The sequence below is a fragment of the Ciona robusta genome, chromosome 11 (assembly GCF_009617815.1).
Source record: "Ciona robusta chromosome 11, ASM961781v2".
Classification (NCBI taxonomy): domain Eukaryota; kingdom Metazoa; phylum Chordata; class Ascidiacea; order Phlebobranchia; family Cionidae; genus Ciona; species Ciona robusta.
Window position 1 is genome coordinate 6,397,293 of NC_143245.1, and position 20,968 is coordinate 6,418,260.

The window sequence follows — 20,968 nt, forward strand, 5'->3', positions numbered from 1 at the left end:
TTAAAAAAGTAGTTAAATGTTTATAGATTCGTGTACATATATTCTTATATGACACGCGACTAAAACTGGGCAACACAAATAGTGCAACAAAAGCTTTTTCTCGCTACAGAATTCTACAACGACCTAACACTGCCAACGTAATACTGATATAACATATATAAATATGTAAGGTGTACTGCCTCTAACCCAGAGGTCACTGATGGGTTGTCCAAATTATTAGCCATACATAAAAAAATACAAAAAAATAATCACCCACAAAGTAACCTATATACATGATAACTCGTAAGCTGGCACGAGGTGTATGAACACCCGTGTTATAACGACTGTCGTTTTCCGGCCACGCGAGGATAAAATAAGTTACATACATACATATTGATTACGCACTGCCACGTATCAAATTTTCTTGGTATAGCGGAAAAACGTAATTTCAACAAGAGTTACAGTATATCAATGATATGGACGTTGGTTGCATTTATTATTGGGAATTATCTTTTGTAAAATTACTATAGTACTCGTCGCTTAATTATTAAAAAAAAATAAAATTGGACAAAGCCAAAGTGTCATGACTTACTTTACAGATCCCCTAATGTGGGTAATTTATATAAAAATAGTGCGAGGGATGACGTAATGAAGAAGTATCACTTCATTGAGAAATGGGGGATCACAGCTGATCCAATAACAACGTAATGATGTTTCTAGATATAACCCAAATACCGCAAAAGAACATTTTTCGTATTTCGCAAGTTTTGCAATAATTGCATTTTTAGCATACAGCATGCTTGATTGGCAATATAGCTATGAAGTAGAACCATCACACATGTCACATGGTGTATAGATCCTTTAGTAACGAAATCAAATCGCCGTCCGCAGTATACTTTACCATACTTGTTATAGTTACTACTGTTTACATAGAGCTTAGCTTGCTATTGGTGTGATAATGTATTGTAGCTGGCAAACAACTCTATTATTTAATATTTATTGCATTGCATGTCCTTTGTTAATCACGATTCCCTTTATAAATTATCTTTATTGTTTTACATGTTCACAACGCTGGGAACTTTTGCGTGTACATAACTACTTTATCTTGGTTAAGTCGTTGTCCATTCAACAGCGGTGTTTGTAGAACCATGTGTTTCTGTTCTTCCAATGTGTACTGTGGCCATTCTTTCGGCACCTCTTGACCATTATTTGGATTTCTGAAAAGTAATGATGTCGGTCATAAAGTTTTTGTATGTTCTACGCGCTTTACGACAAACGATTGCTTAAACTTTAACTTTACCCCATTGTTGTACCTTTTTAATCGAGTTTGTTCCAAGATCCAATAAAAAGAAAAATATGGTACTACGGAAACGTAACAGACAAAAATCTATATTTCCTTAAACAAGAATCATCTTCATATGCACCAAATCGGTGACAGATTCGCGGTTATATTGCATGGTTATATTGCTTATATATTACCCAGTGTAAGCGAAGTTTGTAAAGTAAGTCATGACATTTCTACTAAGTTCTTTTTCATCTTCGGTAAAGCGAGCACCGTATGGCAATTCCCCCTTTACAAAAGGTGCCCCCCATACAAAGTGCATGTCGTCTGCGTGGTCACATTTAACAAACGCAGGTTTTTTAAGTACACCCGGTCCGTTCGTTTCATCGTGGTTAAACTGAGGTTGTTGAGTCATTTGGAAAAGATAAGTCGGTAACCCCATACCTATAGTAACAGAAATCTTCAATTGTTAGAGGTTCGGACAATCGGTTTAACCCTATGATTGCAACAGTCGTTAAAATTAATGCGACTAGGTATTACATGATGCATACATTCAAATTGTGCCGTTATTTCTTGATGCTCAATCCCAAATGTCATTCCAAATAACGCGTGTCTAGGTCTTGTTTCCAAGAGCTTCTTGTACTTTAGTGGAGGTATATGAACTATTTGGTTTATGTATCCGACACACGGTTTTATAACACACTTAAATCATAAATTCCTACTTGTATGCGCAATTGCTGTCATAATTGTTGGTATGACGAAAATAGAATCGGAAACCATATCTCCATGTAATAAACTGTATCTGGTCGGGTCATCCTTCGGGACGTCCCTCAAATAAGCCTCCTTTAGCATCTCGAACGCTTCTTCTGCATTGCCTTTCTGTTAATATTGAACGTTGTAGTTGCAAGCGTGGTTATTGTCTGTCTACTTTAAATGTAGGTCCATGCGTTCTCCAGCTAATTTATACCCCATAAACATGTAACACCTAACTTCTAACTTATAATAAATAAACATTTTTGAATTACCGGCGTTGAATTGTCATACGAAATCCCTTAAATCAATATGTGTACGGTTTCTTAATGTAAAACAATCTTCAATTCAAAACATGCTACATCTTCTACCTTGTATATCTTGTTAAAGGTCATCTGAAACATGTTTTTCACGTTTTCTTCAGCAGTTCCTTCGAAAAAATCGGGGTAGGTTGTAGCAGAGATCAAGCCGTGGCCCTCACTGTTTGTGCAGCCAATCAGAAGCGGCACTCGGTGCACGTGACCGGCCTTAGTTAAGTTTTCGGGGCTGTCTTTTAAAACGTGACCGTCTATTGTCGGCATACATCTCATAAAGTCCTAGTGAACGCACTGTTTAAGATGTTGCATGCAATGACATATAGCTTGTAATGAATTTATATGTTGTGGAGAGCTTCGCAAATTTGGGACAAATAAAAGTGCTGCAGGCAATTTGTAAAACTCACATTAAAAACACTTTGGGCGCTCATGAGGTCTTCTATTGAGCGATTTCGTAATTCTTGCAAAACTTGCTTTTCTCCTATATCCTTGTCAATGTTCAGCGCATTCAGAAAGGCTTTTCCTGCTGCAGTGGTATCCTCCGCGCATAGAACTAAAACAAATCGTTTTTAACATGTACATATTCCAAATGTGTGTTGTCTGCGGCCATGACAAAGTACTGGTAAAAGTCGTACGTTCATTTATATTTCTCCAACCCAGAAGTCACCAATAGGTTTTTTAAAAGTTACATTCATTTTTCTTACATGGTGACAACGTTGATCCACTAAGTAATATTGCTTTGTGGAAGAGACCTTTCGAGAGATCTGACATCATCAACAAATGGACCATTCCAGATCCAGAGCTTTCGCCAAACAAAGTTACGTTTTCCGGATTTCCACCAAAAGCTCTTATATTTTGTCGAACCCATCTGTACGGAACACTTGAAGTTAGTTTTAGCTATATACCAAATTGTTCAAAATAGTAACTTTAATGATGTGTGATCAATTGTACGGTGGTTAGGTCGCTCCTATTGTAATGTTCTTACTAGTAGTGTTTCTAAATTGACAAGCATACAGAATAAAAAAAAAGAAAAAGAAAACAATCCACAAAAAATAAACAAAAAACACACAAAGAAAACATAGTGACTTGCAAGCAGGCGTATAAAACAGAACACTCATGTTATAACGGCAATAATTCAGCAACACTCATGCATTAAACATATTGAAATGATTAAGTTCTCACTTCAGAGCCAAAATAACGTCCTGCAGAGCTAAATTTCCCGGACACACACTATCCTTTCCAAGTGAAAGATATCCGAATACGTTAACTCGGAAATTAACTACAACAGTTACAACATTATTCATTCCCGAAACCGCTGTTCCGTCGACTCTGCCAGCAAAGTTTCTTTCGTAGTGACCACCAGTTAGCCAAACCATCACCTAATATATGAACGTATAATCTAATTTTTAAGACTTTATATTTAAAGTTTTTTTGAAAGTGTAAACAAAAAATGGCCATGCACCCATAAATACTTAAATTCTTTTTTTTGTCTTTTTTTAGTGCAAAATTTGGCCATTTGTATAACACAAGCTTGCTGTCTGTTCTTGCCGAACTATAAAGAAACTATGTGTTTTGACATTCGATTTTGCATTAGGCAAATGTATATGTTCTTTGAAGTGTAAAACTATTGTTTTATATTATATACTAACTGGTAAACTTGACGTCTTAACAGTACTAGGTGTAAACACGCTCAAACGTAAGCAATCTTCTGTAGATTTGTTTTTGTCGAAGTTTAGCGAATCTTTCTGTGGGAGCATCTGATCGTACAGTTCTGTCGGCCCAACATTTTGTGGACAGTTTGTTAAAGTTTCAGTCGCATTTAAAGTGCCCTCCCAATTTTCAGCACTAAAATATTGGTAATTTTGTATCATATAGCCTAGTACGATAGCCCATGTATTTTGCACTAGAGTTACACATACCAAAGACTGGACCAAATAACAGACTGGACAAAATAGCCAAAATAAAAGCATAGAATGTATATTTGTTCTGTGATTTTATAAGGAAATCATTATTTAAGAAATTTTCCGATTTAAGTTTATACTCGTTTACTCTATAGCACCAAACTATAATAAAAAATTGTTTAGAGAAACACCTATGTTAGTTCAAATTGACTCACGCCTCTGGTGGTGCGAATCTTCGTTGACCACTTGTTGATTTCCCATACGGCACACTAAGATACATGTATACCGGTTGTGCATTTGAACAGTCTGGCTCTGATACCTTTCCTTTCAAGCGACCATTCTCGATTTGAATCTCTGGACAGTCCATGATTTTGACAGCCGTTTAAAACTGAATTGCAGCCTTTAACCTAAAAAATACTACCGTACTTGTATTATAATGGCTAAACAAAGTACAGTTAATTGGATCCTTTAACACAAAAAGTACATACTTCTACTGCTTTACCGAACGCTAAAATAGTTGTTACATTTCCTGTTTGCCTTTTTGTGCAAGGACACTCACGGTCTTATCAGTATTGTGTCTGCCGCCGACAATACTGTGGTTAATCATTACTTTGTGCAAACAACATTGTACATATTCAACTTTGATTTTTCCATTAATTTCAATTAGTGTAATTCACCCACATTTGTGACTTATTCAATTAACTATATGTGTATGTTACTCAAAGCAGACTTAATTTTGCTCCAACACTTTATGTTATAACATGTGTGTCTGAACACATCTTTTATAAAACAGTATAGAACATATGAAACAAAATATACAAATTTAATAACCGACTGTGTGTGCCACCATTTTTTATTATAAATATAGACATATATGTATATGATACGTGCTTTCTTCGAATGTACATCTTTTACTTTTACTATACGTCACTCTTAAACGTAGATACATATACGTGTCCGCGCGGGCGCCAAATCTCTGACGTGTCAATTTGAAATTGTTTGAGAACTTTAAAATGTCATACTACCCGAAAACTCTACACAGATCCGAGCCATAAGTGTCCTCTTCAAACGCATTTTCAATTGTTTTTATTTTAGCGCTGCCTCGTTACATTGTATTACCTGCTGTTGTGACTTATTGATTTTCGGCATCATAACTTCAAGTGTCCGTGAGTAGCGAAATTGCCACATAGACTAAAACCGTTGAAGTTTGCATGGTGATCTCTGATTGGGCAGAACAATTTCTATAAGTACTAGCGAGCGAATGAACAACGAACATTCTGAAATTATCAAACTGAATATCATTTGTGGAAGATAAGAATTTAGGTAAGCAAGCTTGTTTTTACTCGCATGTATGTTACTATATGCATACATTAACTAACTTGAAAATGTTGTGCTTTACAATCTATATATTCTTATTAAAACAAATTCGTTTTTATTTAGATAACGTAAAATGAAGATCGCAATTTCATTGATCCTCGCCTTTTGTTTGGTGATGCCACCTTACACCTATGCCCAAGACGGAGAAGCGTAAGTCATTTTACCATGATTATTTTTTAAATACAGCAACAAATATTTAAAGCAGATTCTAACTTAAAATCGTACTTAATTTTAAACCATATATTCTAGCTGAAAAAATATTCTATCGCAAATGTTAACCAAAGTTGTATTTTTTGCATATGCAAAAAAACATCGTTAGGTTATATGGTACTATTCCCATATTTAAAAATCTATAATTTCTTATACTCATTTAGAAAACATTTACTCTCCAAAAATAAATTTTAGTTTTAGTAAGTAAAAATTTCGTTTCAGATCGGACGACGTCGAAGTAGCTACCGGTAAATTTATCACAAATTAATTTATTTTCTGTATTCACCATGTCATTCATCATTCTATCACCTCCATTCAATTCCATTGTCATTCAACGCTGCGGAAACTTGTATCTTGAACATCAAACCAAACATGCAAAATCTATATCAAACCAACTTTGAAAAAATGGTCACGGGTTAATATAGTGTTGCAGTCAACATGGCAAGGTACTGGGCCAACAAGGCACGTGAGCAACGCGATATTAGAGCAATTCAACAGGTATTACGTTCATGTGGCAAAAACTAACTTCAAATCTAAAATATCCAATGAATAATAAAATAAATAAACTCGTTTATTAAAACGACAAAATCTCATATAACTTAAACTTACTGTCAAATGGCCTTTAGCGAGTACTGTCGAGGTCTAGGCGACGAAGAAGACGACTTCCACCCGGCACCTTTATACCACCGTGGGTTGCCTACAGTAAGTTGTAGGTAACGCATTTTTGTTAAATTTAAAAGTTAATAATCTTCGCCACCTTAAACAAATAAAAATCAAAAATATTTTGTTAATTTTTACCTATAATAAATTCGCCACGGTAATCAAAGAAACAAAGAAACGTGGTTTTGGTAATTTTTCCGTATATGATTTTCGCTACCGTAATAAAGAAATTATCAATATTATCATTATCTTTATTGCTTCATCATCCGTCACCTTTGTCATCATCATCATTCACCAAACATGCTGTCGTGTCATTTCATCTCATAAAGTTCGTACCCACTTAAAACTCACACGTGGCATTTTGAACGATGATGACGTCAGAGGAGGATGCTGGAGCAGAAACTACAACCGACGAATCTGACGCAGAAGCCCCAAACGCTGAAGGAAAGAAAGAACTCGAGCTTGAAGACATTCAACTGTGGTCAAGCATGGACATGGACAAGGATGGAAAACTTACTATTGCTGAATTTGAAAGGTAGTTACTAAATATTCGACGTTATTATATACTGGTAAAACTTATTACCCCGAGGTACATCATTTTGGATTTTGGCCAGAGTTTGGCTATTAAGTTAACCGTACGTATAATATGATGTACTATAGAACAATAATACAAACTAATATAAAATGCTTTTATTTCTAGATTCTCACGTTCTCCTAACGCTCAAGCTTTCGTTCGCCAAATGAAGGCTCACAAAGCCGTCGAGACTTGGGCCGATAGTAAGTACTATCCAACTAATTTACTTTTTTACAATTCCTATAACTTATAAAACACAGAATATTTCACCTCAATATCCTCTCTCAGAACTCGGAATCGATGCTGAAAAGGCAAAGGCAGCTATGATGGTCGGTGCCAATGCTCAACGTCGTCAGACATACCAACACCAACAATATGCCGCTCGTGTCAACGCCCAACGCCGACGTGCAGCTATTGCTAGACGTAACCAACAAGTTGCTTACCAAAGACAACAACACGCCAACAACTACTGGTCACGACTTGGGGTAATTGTTATAGCACATAAATATTATCTCATGTATTGCCATTTCATCTCACACCATTTCTCATTACTTTCATGTCACTCATCCGTTCGCTTTTGAAATCATCTCTTCACCGATATAGATAAACCCATACCTACAGGTGAATAGCATTCATAGAGCAGATTTGGTGAGATGGGACATGCTTTCATTCTCGTTCAGTTTGGTAGTAAACAGAGAACAACGATTTATATAACCGTATAGCCTTACGACTATAAAAAAGAGTGTTGTTATTTAAAAAAATACGATCAGGTAGATATTTTGTGTTAGCATGTTCCATCTCATCCATCAGTACTGTGCATATAGTTCTATCCAGATAACACACTTTCTCATACATAACTAAAACGCCTTTGTATGTTTCTTCAGCGCCAATACTACTCTGCCATGCAAAGACGAGGAGCACGAAGAAGCGACGAATTGTAAACGACGTTTCCAACTTAAACCAATCACAGTTTGGTTAGCCTACGCCCACTGATGCTTTATTTAGTTTAAAACCAAAATGACTGCATGGTCCTTATAAATTTCAATAAAACAAATCGTATAAGTTTTTTTGCATAATGTTTAAAGTACAGCTATACCAATAAACTGAGTAATTCTTTAAAATCAAAATCTTCGTACTTCGGCACGACATATTATCCTTTCTCTTAGTCATGTGTAGTTATATATAAGATACAATGTATAGATGAAAAATAAAATTTAGAACAAATCGGCAAAGCTTTGTTTATTATTGAGAATGCATGTAGGCTACGTTCGAAAAAGGTCGCTTATGGTGTGGGGTACATTAATCGATGCAACCTTTTTTATAATGCACGTAACTGAAGCTGATTTAATCATGGGAATCTAAGTAAAATCTAAAAAGAGTTGACTGAGAATTAGTTTAGTCGTATCGCAAATTACCTGGAAATGTAGATATAGCCTACATATTATATAGTATACAAAGCGGCAATTTATACGAATAGTCTTTATCAGTGATACATTAAAAAATGTAACTTTGTCTTTATCAATATTATATTGAAACGTGTTCATTTATTTGAGCTCCGCTCTCCTGTTTTCTCCAGACAGTTATAAACTGTACAATTAGTGCAAGGACTGTTTCAGATAAAAAAAACTGGTTCAAGACGTTTCTTTAGCAAAGTGTTCGTCGCCCTGCACCCCCTATAAATATTCAAAAGTGTTAACGACTATTTAAAACTATTTCTAATGCCTATTTTCCAAACCTTTGATTTTCCATGGTCAAAATCATGGTTCCTTTCCCACTGTACCATTTCTGCTGGACGGAAATTCATAATAAACGCCCTTCGTTTAAAATCGGTGCTGTTCCCTCTAGTATAGTGAACTGTACGACCGTGGTGTAAAGTACAGGAACCCGCAGTAATCGGGGCAGCATGTAGCTCATCCTAAAATTGCGTAAATATATATTTATAGGTTAGGATAAGATGTTCTCATTCTTTTTATTGTTCTATTTGGTCATGGGCAAAGAATATTTACGTAATTATGTAAACCTATTTTTATAATCCTAAAAGAGCTTTGTTAATATATTTTACGATCGTAGGAAAATTATATGAATTTTATTAATTTTTGGGTGTCCATCTTACCCCAAAGTAACACGTATATACATTACCTTATCGCCCTCGCATATTATTACATGATGGCCCTCCTTCGCAGATTTGAATGGCCTTAATGGTAACTTATGAGACCCGGGAACAAACCACATACAGCCGTTATCTACAGTAGCGTTGTCCAATGCTACCCAGATTGTTACCGCTCGTTTATCTGGCATATCAGGCCAATATGATTCGTCTTGATGCATTGGGGTCTCTGTATCTGTATGGGGGGCCTGTTGTGTAATATGTCGTATGAGCATAAACACACCAATAATTTCAAAAAACAATGACACACAAAGTTACACACCCGCGGTAACTCGTATACAAGCGTTGCCGTTTCCCTGCGACACGAGAATTAAAAAGTTGCAATGATTCATTTATAACTTAATATACAGGTATAGCTATTTTTCTACATTAAAACCACCATGGGCAAATATACCACTACTACATAAAGAAAACGTTAAGTCGGATTCGAACCTTGTACCTTTGATATTAACATGTCGAAATCAAATGTCATATCGCTACCTAAAACACTTCGTGCGACTTCGAGAGCCCTCGTGTGCAAAATACCTTGCGTTAAGTTTGGTATGAACAAGGACGGCCACATAGTTTGGGAAATATTTTCGTGTTCTTTAACCTAAAGAGGTGGAATTGATGTCATTAGAACCATTTTGATTTAAATTTGAATAACAGTACTATACTTGTTCTGGCCATATAGTATTAAACTTTCGCAAAACGCTAACTATATATAGTAGGGTGGGGGAAGATTGGACACGTTTTATTCGATTTTCTCGTCCCATTTGGTGATAAACAAAGACATTGAAGAAATCATAAAACCCAATCCTCACGTCTTCCCCAAACCCTACTATATAATATTAAACATTCGTAAATCGTTTAGTAGCCGTCATTTAAAAAATATTAAAGATATTAGGTTTTATAATTGTGTTAAGTTAACCCATACATCGGGTTATCTATAAGCAGAGGTTTTGTATGGCTGTGCCTATGAGGGTAAACAACATACTTTACGCGTTGTATGCGACCCGAGGTCATGTCTGTGTGTTGTTGTTTGGCTTCCAGTTGACAACTTTTCGAATATTCTTTGATATTCTTTTATTTCTTCTGGACTTAAAATATCTTTAACCACCTAAAATGTGATTCTGGTTTTAAAAGCGTTTAAATGTAAGACTATACTACTTAGGTGAAAAAAATAGTTAGGCGGGGTAAATCGACCTACTTTTTATTCTTTTTTATTAGCATGCTTAATTGGTAAAACCACAATTGGGAAATATTGGATATTATGGTCTTAAAAAAGGTTTCCATTCTACCACACAGTACATTACTTGTTTTATTTGATGAACATTTCAAAAGCGTCAGGGCGTATACCAAAAAAGCCTGCGAGCGTATACCGATCAAAACAGAAATCCGGGAAGACCCTTTAGTATGAACTTACCAGACAACCGTCTCTGTCAAACCTGTCTTTCCATTCCAAAAAGTCCTGCGTTTGTAGCCAAGTGGAACATTCTTGAGACATTATTGTAATATCTTAACTGGACGCCTAATTTATATAGAAACTCGTCTGTCATAAGTATATAACACAAAACTCAACGCTGTAGTTTGTTATTATGCACCATGTGTTACTTATACCACCAGCTTCAACTATTGTAAGTAAGCTTACGTGACTGCCCAAGGCTTAGCGCGTACATGTGTTATTTAACTTTGCAATCGCGTTAGTCAATTACATTTTGTTAATATTTAGCCACGGATGACGGGCTGTGACTTACATGGGTTATAATATAGACTTTTTGGCTATAGTTGAATTTGATTCGCGGCTCGACGTTGCTACCACCATGGGCGTATATGTGGCCGTATTGGCAAGACACTTAACGGTTATTGCTCCAACTTAGTAGTCCAGTATGGTTTGTCTAAAATGTTATCCATAGGCTACATAAAATCACCTACAAAGCCATTTTTTGTTTTAATTACTTTTTGTACGTATTTATTTAGTAATCTGCACAATCTATGTATTTGGCCTGTTCAAATTTTGTCCCCAAATAAGTTCAAACTTTGTATTAGCTGCGTGTTCTTTAAATCGGGAAGTTCCCTGGGAATTCATTATTTAAAGAAGAATTTTAACAGCTGTATTAAGCAATAACAAAGGCTATTTGATTAAAAAGTAGTTGTAGCCATTAAATTAAAAGTAGAATTTTGCATGTCTAAACAATTAACAATTTAAATAAGTCCAAATTTATTTTTAAATAACTCAGGAAAAAAACGTAATTTTCGTAAACCTAAAATAGTTTGTTTTACTTTTTAACAGAGTTAAATCAGTTAGATATGTTATTGTTTTAATACAGCATATGTAAACTGCAAACATTGACAGTGCTGGTGCTATGGATGATATATGTAATGAACAAGTGGAAAATTATCTGCAGACCAAACAAAAACTCAATGAACATTATGTATCTATAAAAAGGTTGGTTTATGATTTTACTAGTAATTTTGATTTCTTACAATGTTGTAATGTATCTATATATGTGTTAGTGTTATAGACTAAGCAGCAGCAGTATTACTTTATATTTTTATTTCTAACTTTTTATAACAGTAATTTTGCAAGTTCATGATTTTCTACTATTAGTTGTTTTATTGGTGTATTAATGTTTCAATTTTTTAATACAAGTTGTATTAGGTGAAACACATATGTCATAAGACTTATCTTTGAACCCCCCAGAAAGGATAAATAGGTTACATTTGTTTACTTATTAGAAACCTGATGTCTGTTTAGCATAATTTAAACATCAATAGCAACAATGTGATAATAAAAGTTTAAAACATTGTAGATTGCTTCTACCTTTTCAAAATTATTCAACTGGTTTGTTCTCTTGTTCATCTGAGTGTTACATTCGAGATAGCATCTACTGTAGTGTAGCAGTGTGGTCACTTGCATTGGCATATCGCAGGTAAATTAAATGGATTGTTTAATGCATTTTTGTTATTTAATTTTTTCTAATTACTCATTGGTTAGGATGGCATATCATTAGACCACAGTACAAGATATAGGTCTGACACTTAATGTGCCATATAAACTTGGTGTAATAATTTTTTTGCTATATTATATATATATTATAGTTATGACTTACTTTTAGTATGACTAAGTACATAATATTTATTTAATATAATTTTAGAATTGATGATGATAATGGTCGTACATACGAACTTGAACACGTTGCAGTGAAATGCATGAGAGGTGTATTGTATTGTTATATGAGGCAAGCTTCTAAGGTAGAACTATTTTAACACTGTTTTGCATGTGTAGATATTGAGTTGGCAGAACCTTTTCTAAATATAACTTGCATTCATAGATAAATATAACTTATTCATCGTTTTATAACATAGGTGTTCTGTTTTATACAATTTTTCTTTTACTGTCCAGGTGTATACACTTTTAAAACATATTGTATGTATAATAAATATGCTATTTTCAGGTGGAAAAATTTAAAGTAAACCAGAAAGTTGATGCAGCTTTGCATTCCAAGTTTGAACATGAAACAGGAGATGCAATCAACAAGAACCACCAACACTTACAGCTTGATGTGGTTGCAATGTTTGTCCTTTACCTTGTACAAATGACAGAGTCAGGGCTACAGATTATTTTTAACACTGATGAAGTGGCATTTGTGCAAAACCTGGTTTACTATTTAGAAAGATCTTACAGGTATGTATAGGCTAATATGCATGTATTGTATACAGTATAAGAGAAATATGTGAGTGTCATTGAACAAGGATCTTATGTCATGGAAATCATCACCTTTATTCATAGCCTACCTATTTAATTACGTGTGAAAAAGATTTATCCTGGTGTATTGCAATAACTTGTTCATCCCGTTTATTCCCATGTGTTGGACAACGATAGTCGTTTTCTTACACAGGTTTTGTTTTATACAGCAGTTTAATGCATATTAATTTTCCATACTGCCCATACATTTCTAAAAATAAATTAATCACTGTCAAAAAGTTCCATATGTAGAATATATGTGGACCATGTGGTATTTTGTTAGCAGAGATGAGGTCTGTCGTGTGTATATATTATAACACTGATGTTATAACTTATAACAACTGTTGTTGCCCCACCACACAAGGACAAATATGTTACAAAACTTTTATTTATTCAAATTTCATTGCCGACTATTCATTCCAACAGAGTCCCAGATTTTGGGTTATGGGAGCGTGGTAGTAAATATAACAACGGTAGCTGCGAGCTTCATGCTAGTTCTGTTGGTGCAGCCAAAGCAGCTTTGGAATCAGCTAATGGTTTCAATCTGTTTGGTAAGCAAAGGGGAGCCCCATGGTCAGTGCTATGGGTGGATATTGACGCGCATAATAGGAATCGTACTGTCATGGACTCATTGCTACCAAGAGAGTCTAATTCAAAGAATACAGGTTTGTTTAGATAAATTTTTTTTGAAAAAGTAAAACTTTTTTAAAGGTATGTCTGAAAATTTAGACAACCAATAACAAAGGTACTACTGGGTTTGAGCAATTGAGATTAAGTGTTTTGCCTGAAGACATATATATCATACAATGGTAGCAGCATCAAGTCATTAACAGGAATTGTAAAACTGGAGACTCAAAAAACTTGTGTTAAAGTCTACCATGTGTGCCATGTTCAACCTAGTATACTAACACCATACTTCCAGATGCAGCGTTATTACCAACCGTGTCTTTCCCATTCTTTGCCGTCGATCAAGAGGAATTACGAAGCGAAACAATTGAAACTTTGACTTCAAAGTTAGAAGGTCGTTACGGTGTCAAAAGATTCCTGGTGAGCAGTTTTTATACCTTGAAAATAACTTAACTGTATTCTGTTTTAGAATTTTAATCTTTTTAAAAATTTTACTCTATACAGTCATTTTTAAATTTAGTAGTTATGGCCAAAATAACACAATGGTTTTAAAACACCCACAGCATTAGGATGTGTATGACTATGTAAGCTACAATTCAAACATTAAACATGAAAACCTTTAGCTTTTTAATATAAGGTGGTACGTACTTTTTCCTTCATTTGTTTAAAAAAGCTGCCATAAATCACTTTAAAAACACAAATAGGGTGATGGATATAAGACGGCAGTTGAAGACACCTCTCGTGCTCATTATCAACCCGCCGAGATCAAATTGTTCAACAACATTGAATGCGAGTGGCCAATTTTCTTTGTTTACCTCATCATAGATGGAATAGTGCATGATAAACCAAACCAGGTAAGCATTTATGGATAGTTATATATTAGTACATCTGTAAGTGTATTTATTATTATTGGTTTATACTTTAATTGAATGAACCGCAATTTATTTTTTAATTGCAAAACAGTGAATCTTAATCAGTTTGTCTGGCGCCATGGCTTAGTGGTTATAGTACCTTGTAAAAGGTGCATACATGGTAACAATATATTTTCCTACACACCCAAGCAATACCTTTATTTTACCAATTATAAAATATTGTTTTCCTTTTAGATAAAAATGTATTTGGAAAAGTTGAAGCCGTTATTAAAGGTTAGAGATGATGGCTTAGAACTATTGCCAAGATTTTTTTATGTGTCAGAAGAACACTTGGAAGCACATAGGAGAAATCCAGGCACCGGAGAAAAACTTTGCAGTTTTGGTATTTTTGAAGAACCACCAGTGTTTTTATGGGGACAAGCTGTACTTACTATTGCAAAGTTAGTATGAGATTAAATTTTTTTAAATTTTTTAATGTTTTATAGTTAATGGTAGCTTCAGATTTAATAAGTAATACTTCTGGGCTAAATCACAGTTTAAATGCCATGCCACCCTATAGGACCTTACCAACTAACCATTCATGCATTAGAAATCTCTCTTGAGTTTAAAACCATTTCAGTGGCTGTTTTGTTTGTCCCTACTTACAACTGCTATTCAAACAAATCAGTTTTTTTACTGCTATTCTGTTCTATTATATATGGGTGAGCATGAGATCGTACAGCGTGACACGCCATGAGACCAGCAATTTAGACCGAAGTTGGTTTATTAAAAGTTATTTATTATTTTTTTAACCGAACTAAATGTTCAGTTTATTATTGGATCAACTGATTACACCTCGAGACCTTGATCCTATTCGTCGATATCTACCCGCTGTCGAGCGACACAAAGTGAGCATGAGGTACTCCACGTTTGCGGGCGTAATAAGCGACACAGTGATACAGGTTAGTACAGGGTAAAATAAAAACATTGCAGTTTTTTAAAGTTTTTAGTATTCTAATGGTATTGTACTGCATTTGTATATGTCAGAGTCTATCTACTTATATAGATAGACTTTGGGTATAGGCTACTAAACAAAAAATGCAGGTATAAATTTTTAAATTCTCTGTTTTAATAATAATCTTCAAATGCACAGATTTCGTTAATTTCTGAAAGCAAGCACCTTCAGTCTATATTATCAACTTATGGAATCTCCACCCAAACCCCAGACCAGGTAGAACCAATTCAGATCTGGCCTTCCCAGGAATTAGTGAAGGTTTACCAGCACCTTGGTGCAAATGAAAAACTTGGAATATCTGGAAGACCTAAGCGACCTATTGGTGCTTTAGGGACCTGTAAAGTATATCGGTAAGTTTGGTTTGTTGGTTTAGTAGTTCACCTATACTTTTACTTGTGTTTTTCATATGATTGGTCAGGTAAAAAAAATTGGATTCTTGTATTTTTAACAGTACCTTGATTTTGAGCTCATTTTTGTGAATATGTAAATGGGGTCCTACAGCATGGCACAACATGGGCCTGAAGTTTAGGCCAGAGTTTGCCTTTTGTCATTACCCTGATATCCAGGCTGCTACAACCCATTAGTGACCACGGGATTAAAGCAATGTTTATTAAATGTCTTGCCCAGGACGCATTGCCAAACAGTTTCAAGCATCGAACATGGTATCCTTCTAATAGAAGTACCTAATCACTGAGCCATGGCCCATACTGGTACCAGCGATACCAAAATAACAACTGACTTTATTACACAGCGTACATGGTCGTACAGTGGTCTGTTACCCCCTTATGTTTGATATTGGTGATTTCTACATGGCGTTCGACACTCAGACATTAATTGATGAACTTCAACATTCCCTGCAGTTTGTGAGTCAATACTGGAGGATGCCAATGCGTCCTCTCTTTATCTTCCTTCTCAGGGAAGACACAACGCAGGAAAATCGTCTTGGTCCAATCTTGGAGGTATTTTTTTTTAATTTCCAATTTTTTGAATGTTTCTAAAACACAAAATATTTTAATTTATTAAGTTTTATGTCTTTTTTTGTCAGTTACTTTTTTTTTCAAATACTTTAACTGGGAAATTTCAAGCTTTTAAGTTTTTAAATAGCTTTGTAAAATGATAGTTTAATATTTGTTTATAATTAATACATTTAAAAAATTGGTGTTATATTAACTGCACACATGGAACATATGTTGGGTGTAATGTTTCCATTCAGGTGTTGAGTGCTTTCAAACAAGGGCAATGGGACGGAATCAAAGTATGTTTGGGTCGTGTTCAATCATTCATTGCTTCTTCTGTGGTTGAGCATTTGGAGTTTGTAAAGTAAGGAATATTTGTATATTAACATTCTATTCTATATGGGTAAGGTCTTGCGACCACTTCATGGGACCTGAGATTTAGGCCCGAGTTTTCCCATTACCTCGACACATTTCCCATTACCTCGACACACATGCTACAACTCATCAATGACGACTAGAGGAATCTCAATTAGGTGTCTTGCCCAAAGATAAATATTGTCCGTGCATATTCCATCCATGTGTTGTAGTCGTATCTTGCACATAACATATATATCTTGATTGTTTTCAAATACTCTCATATTGATCCTAGACATCAAGATTCCACACAAATGGATGAGGAATTGTTGAAACCTTTCATTGGAAGAGAGAATGGTCTGGATGATGTGAGATCACTTAGGAGAGCAGGAAGTTCCTATTCCAATCTGACGAGGATCTGTGAAGATGATGATGAGGTGATGATGATGTCACCAAAATGAATGACGATTCCATCGTTGTAAATGATGATGTCATCATTGCAAAAGATGATGTCATTTATGCAAATGTTGAAGTCATCAGTATAAAGGGAGGATGATGTCATCAATACAAATGATGATGTCATCAATGTAAATCATGATGCCATCAATGTAAATGGTGATGTCATCATGACATACAGTCCTGATCAATCCATAGAGAATACAGAATCAGCCGTGTACAATTTCCACAATTCCAACATTTTATCATAGCGTTTAAACAGGAACTCAAAACAGCGAATGAGCTTCGTACGCACAACACAAATGAGATTCTATCACATCTCAATTCATTTTACTCTGGAGCTTCCTTGGCTGTTCTAATTGGTGAAATAGCAAAGAGGGAAGGCCTTCACTTTGATACTGGGAATGGAACATGTTATGAAAGACTCAACAAACTGTGCAGGTGGAGTGTTTGATTGTGAAAAATAGGGTTGATATGCAGTTTTAATGTGTTTGAATGGGTACATAAATGCCAAATATTTATTTTTGAAATAAATAGTGATGTGAATCAGTGGAAATAGCACTTGCATCATTACCTTTGACATGGGTGTTCTTGGACAAGATGGTATAATTACTAATTGCACTAACAAAATGAATTGTCTAAATTGTAAGTCATATACACATTCAAATCGCCTATAAAGTTACATGGGATGTATGGAACAGAATACCTGTGTTATTCTTTAATAATATTTAGGTGGGCAGCTGGACAGAAATTGTGGAGTTTAGTTCGTTATTCTGCAAGTTTGTGCCACAAAGTTGTAGATAGTCTGGCTCCTTCTATTACTTCTGTACTTGTACATGATAAACACATTACACTTGGTGTGTTTGGACATGAGGAGGTATTTCATTTATATTTTAACTATATTTTACCTGCATTTTAAGTTTTACTGCCATGTACGATTGTCTATGTTTAAAAATATTTCAAATAGTCATAAAACACAGTTTTTTTTTGTTAGTTTTAATACAAACATTATAGTTTATATATGTATTATAATGTATAGTAAAATTTTCTTCATTTTCAAACATTTAGAAATACTTCGCCAACTTTTTATTTTACTCAGATAGTAGTGAGCAATCCATTACCACCAGCCACCATCAAAGATATTCTATACAGACTATGTACACCCCATGATGAGAGGGAGGCATGTTTGCAACAAGAGCTTGTCTTGTATGTTGGCGCTGCAATAAATAAACAACCTAATTTATTTGAAGGTATAGGCCTATTTTTTTACTTTTTTTTCTAATTTTTGAGGGGATTAATCAATAAATGAATATCACTTATGACTTACTAAGTGTATAAGTTTTGGGTGATTGTATTTTTAATGTATGGCTGATAATTTGGACACTGCATTAGTGACCATTGGGTTGGAGCAATTGTTATTCAAGTTAACCATGTTTTTAGTAGCAAAGTCGCCCACTAAGAAAAATAATCAGCATTTTCAATCTAATATACGTATTTATCGCAAAAATAGTTTACTAAAATGTATTATCCTTGCAAACAGGAATGCTGCAGGTTCGTATCGGATGGTTAGCCTACGCTATGCGTTTGTTGCTTAAACATCGCGGTAATGTCGGTTCTTACAAAGAAACCAGTGGTGTTTTAGAGGGAGAAGTAGACATACATGATCTATCACCCAGCGATGTGAAGAAACTTTTATTTGATGTGTTGGATGTCGCAAACCATACAGACTTATCTTGGCTTCAAAGAAGGCAGATTACCGGTGCTTTGAACAAGGTGTTTAAAATTATAGTTAATATTTTATTACGTTTTCGGATAAATTCATAGTTTGAATAGATGAAGTAATAAATAGATTCTTAGAATATAAAATATAAAAACAAAGGCGTTCTATTTCACTAGCATTTTCATGGACGTGAAATGTGTCTTACATTGTTTAGAAAATCTTTTTAATATGAAAAGAACTGTCAGAAATGTATATTGTTTATATTATAATCAAAGATATTGTAGCTTTCGTACCTACTTGCTGCAGATTAATGATTTTTATCCAACTTTTTTAGACACCTCCTGATTTTTATGCAAAGGTTTGGCTTATATTGGAGAGAAGTCCAGATGGATTCGTAATTAACAGTCACCATTTACCACAACAACCAACACTAAGTGATATGGGTGAGTGGGTGGGTTTGGGGTGGTTAGTTGGTTGTAGTTGCTATGTACTAGTGGGAAGTATAATGTAGTTAAAGTGTAATATAGAGCAGTTCAATAAAAAAGTATAGTACAGTAGGGTGGGGAAAGATGGGACACTTTTTTATTCTATTTTCTCGTCCCATGTTGTGGTAAACAAAGAAATTTAAAATATTTATAAAACCATATCCTGACGACTCCCATACACCGTTGTTAATTGTTTAAAATACGATCAGGATATTATGTGCTAAAGGTGTCCCATATTTCCCCATCATACTATCTATGTGGTTCAATTTACTGATTCAAAAAGAGAGAATGCACTATGACAGTCAGGATGGAATTTGAAATTTTTATTTTTTTTTCTAATCTGAAGAATGAAGCAAAAATATGTAAGACAGCAGTTAGTGACAGAATTATAACAGTTTTAGCATTACGACAAAAAATAGATAGACAAGTTACAGGTTAAAAAGGCCAGGCAGCTGAACCTAGGATACAGAAAACTCACAGTAAGATGTATTTATTTTAATATAAATTGGAAAAAAATACTTTAAAAAATAAATTGTAGTCTTAAAACGAGACTTATCGTTCCTAAATTGCTTTGTGGAAAATACATGCTGGAATATACAGGCAAAAATGAAGTGGCGTGGTGGAAAAAAGTAGAGGCAATGTTTGCCGGTTTACATCGGCCAGAGTTCCGACAGTTGATCATGGAAATGCTGATGGTTACTGCTATTGTACTTGAACGAAATCCGGAGATAAAATTTCAGAACACAACGGATATTGACGCCGTTGTTGGAGATGCGATTAATGAATATAAAAAGGTAAGTTCGGCTTTGTGGTTCGGTTTCAGGAAATTTAAGCAAATTTGTTATGGTTTCTGTATAGTTGTTCTGTGAAATAGTGTAAATTTTAATTTTCGAATATGATGACGAATCAAATTGGTAAAAGCAAAGAAAACAAAATTTGTTCAAAACAAGCTACGGACAAGAACTGCTCAATGAAAAGTTTTAAATAAAAGTGTGACTGCTAAACCAAAGTTGTGCATGGATAAAATATTTACCAAAAAATACACGTTCTGATCTATACTGGTTCCTTTTTCAGGACAAGCAGACCGACGAATCTGCCGACGAAATCAGCGAGTTTTGTAATTTGCCATCCGAGATATTGGTTCAATACATGGTTCGAAGTGTTGTGCAATCTCTTTTGAAGGGTTCTGTCTCTGTAACTGCCAATGACACGTGCACTGTATCTTAAGAATGCCTTTATTTTTTGACTTGTTTTAGCTTAGCATGTGGTTTTTTTCAACAATTTATTACCACGTTAAAAATATATCCGACACACGTACTGCAACTGCTTATTTTTCTTTGGAGAACGTCTGGAATTAAGAACACAAAAGAACATGCAGCCGTTTACAACAAGCCTCAACTTAGGTATTTCTGTTAGTTTACAATTGCCCACAATTTCTTACAATAATGTAACCTTGGCGTATAACCCGCCTTTCAGAAATTCCTTCCAGAGCGACACTTGGACAATAAAAAAATGCAATTGTGTTAAAGGGTGAAGTTTGTTAACACGGAGATGTAAACAGCG

The 20,968-nt window shown here is 34.8% G+C and overlaps 4 protein-coding genes across 7 annotated transcripts; 2 read left to right on the plus strand and 2 right to left on the minus strand.

Annotated features, from left to right (window-relative positions):
• Positions 1-123: 123 nt before the first annotated feature.
• On the minus strand, positions 124-4,860 carry LOC149728808 (carboxylesterase 5A-like). Its single transcript, XM_089887674.1, has 9 exons — positions 4,442-4,860; positions 3,975-4,170; positions 3,508-3,704; positions 3,030-3,193; positions 2,733-2,878; positions 2,383-2,607; positions 1,984-2,140; positions 1,459-1,705; positions 124-1,196 (listed from the first exon to the last, which is right to left on the minus strand). Exons 1-9 carry the CDS (start codon positions 4,591-4,593, stop codon positions 1,043-1,045), a joined length of 1,638 nt encoding a protein of 545 aa, XP_089743800.1. The 5' UTR covers positions 4,594-4,860; the 3' UTR covers positions 124-1,042.
• A 459-nt stretch (positions 4,861-5,319) lies between these two features.
• LOC149728809 (uncharacterized) lies at positions 5,320-8,279 on the plus strand. Of its 4 annotated transcripts, XM_089887904.1 has the most exons (9): positions 5,320-5,549; positions 5,667-5,753; positions 6,239-6,311; positions 6,440-6,515; positions 6,900-7,008; positions 7,174-7,250; positions 7,336-7,532; positions 7,651-7,668; positions 7,932-8,279. In XM_089887904.1, the coding sequence occupies exons 2-9, from the start codon at positions 5,677-5,679 to the stop codon at positions 7,986-7,988; spliced, it is 684 nt and encodes a 227-aa protein (XP_089744030.1). In that variant the 5' UTR covers positions 5,320-5,549; positions 5,667-5,676; the 3' UTR covers positions 7,989-8,279. The 4 variants fall into 4 exon arrangements, with proteins under 4 accessions (XP_089744030.1, XP_089744031.1, XP_089744032.1 ...); XM_089887905.1 differs by lacking the exon at positions 7,651-7,668 and having other exon boundaries at positions 5,334-5,549; XM_089887906.1 differs by lacking the exons at positions 6,239-6,311; positions 6,440-6,515 and adding an exon at positions 6,036-6,061 and having other exon boundaries at positions 5,345-5,549; positions 6,855-7,008.
• Positions 8,280-8,428: 149 nt separating this feature from the next.
• On the minus strand, positions 8,429-11,032 carry LOC149728810 (phytanoyl-CoA dioxygenase domain-containing protein 1-like). Its single transcript, XM_089887903.1, has 6 exons — positions 10,620-11,032; positions 10,191-10,313; positions 9,654-9,806; positions 9,187-9,402; positions 8,783-8,962; positions 8,429-8,720 (listed from the first exon to the last, which is right to left on the minus strand). Exons 1-6 carry the CDS (start codon positions 10,698-10,700, stop codon positions 8,679-8,681), a joined length of 795 nt encoding a protein of 264 aa, XP_089744029.1. The 5' UTR covers positions 10,701-11,032; the 3' UTR covers positions 8,429-8,678.
• A 436-nt stretch (positions 11,033-11,468) lies between these two features.
• Positions 11,469-20,728, plus strand: LOC149728811 (phosphorylase b kinase regulatory subunit beta-like). The gene is made up of 20 exons (XM_089888330.1): positions 11,469-11,642; positions 12,007-12,126; positions 12,352-12,448; positions 12,652-12,881; positions 13,368-13,606; positions 13,864-13,988; positions 14,273-14,422; positions 14,675-14,880; positions 15,249-15,381; positions 15,573-15,784; positions 16,186-16,393; positions 16,648-16,754; positions 17,040-17,181; positions 17,463-17,641; positions 17,933-18,077; positions 18,300-18,450; positions 18,741-18,973; positions 19,255-19,363; positions 20,006-20,199; positions 20,480-20,728. Exons 1-20 carry the CDS (start codon positions 11,560-11,562, stop codon positions 20,630-20,632), a joined length of 3,216 nt encoding a protein of 1,071 aa, XP_089744456.1. The 5' UTR covers positions 11,469-11,559; the 3' UTR covers positions 20,633-20,728.
• The last annotated feature ends 240 nt before the right edge of the window (positions 20,729-20,968 follow it).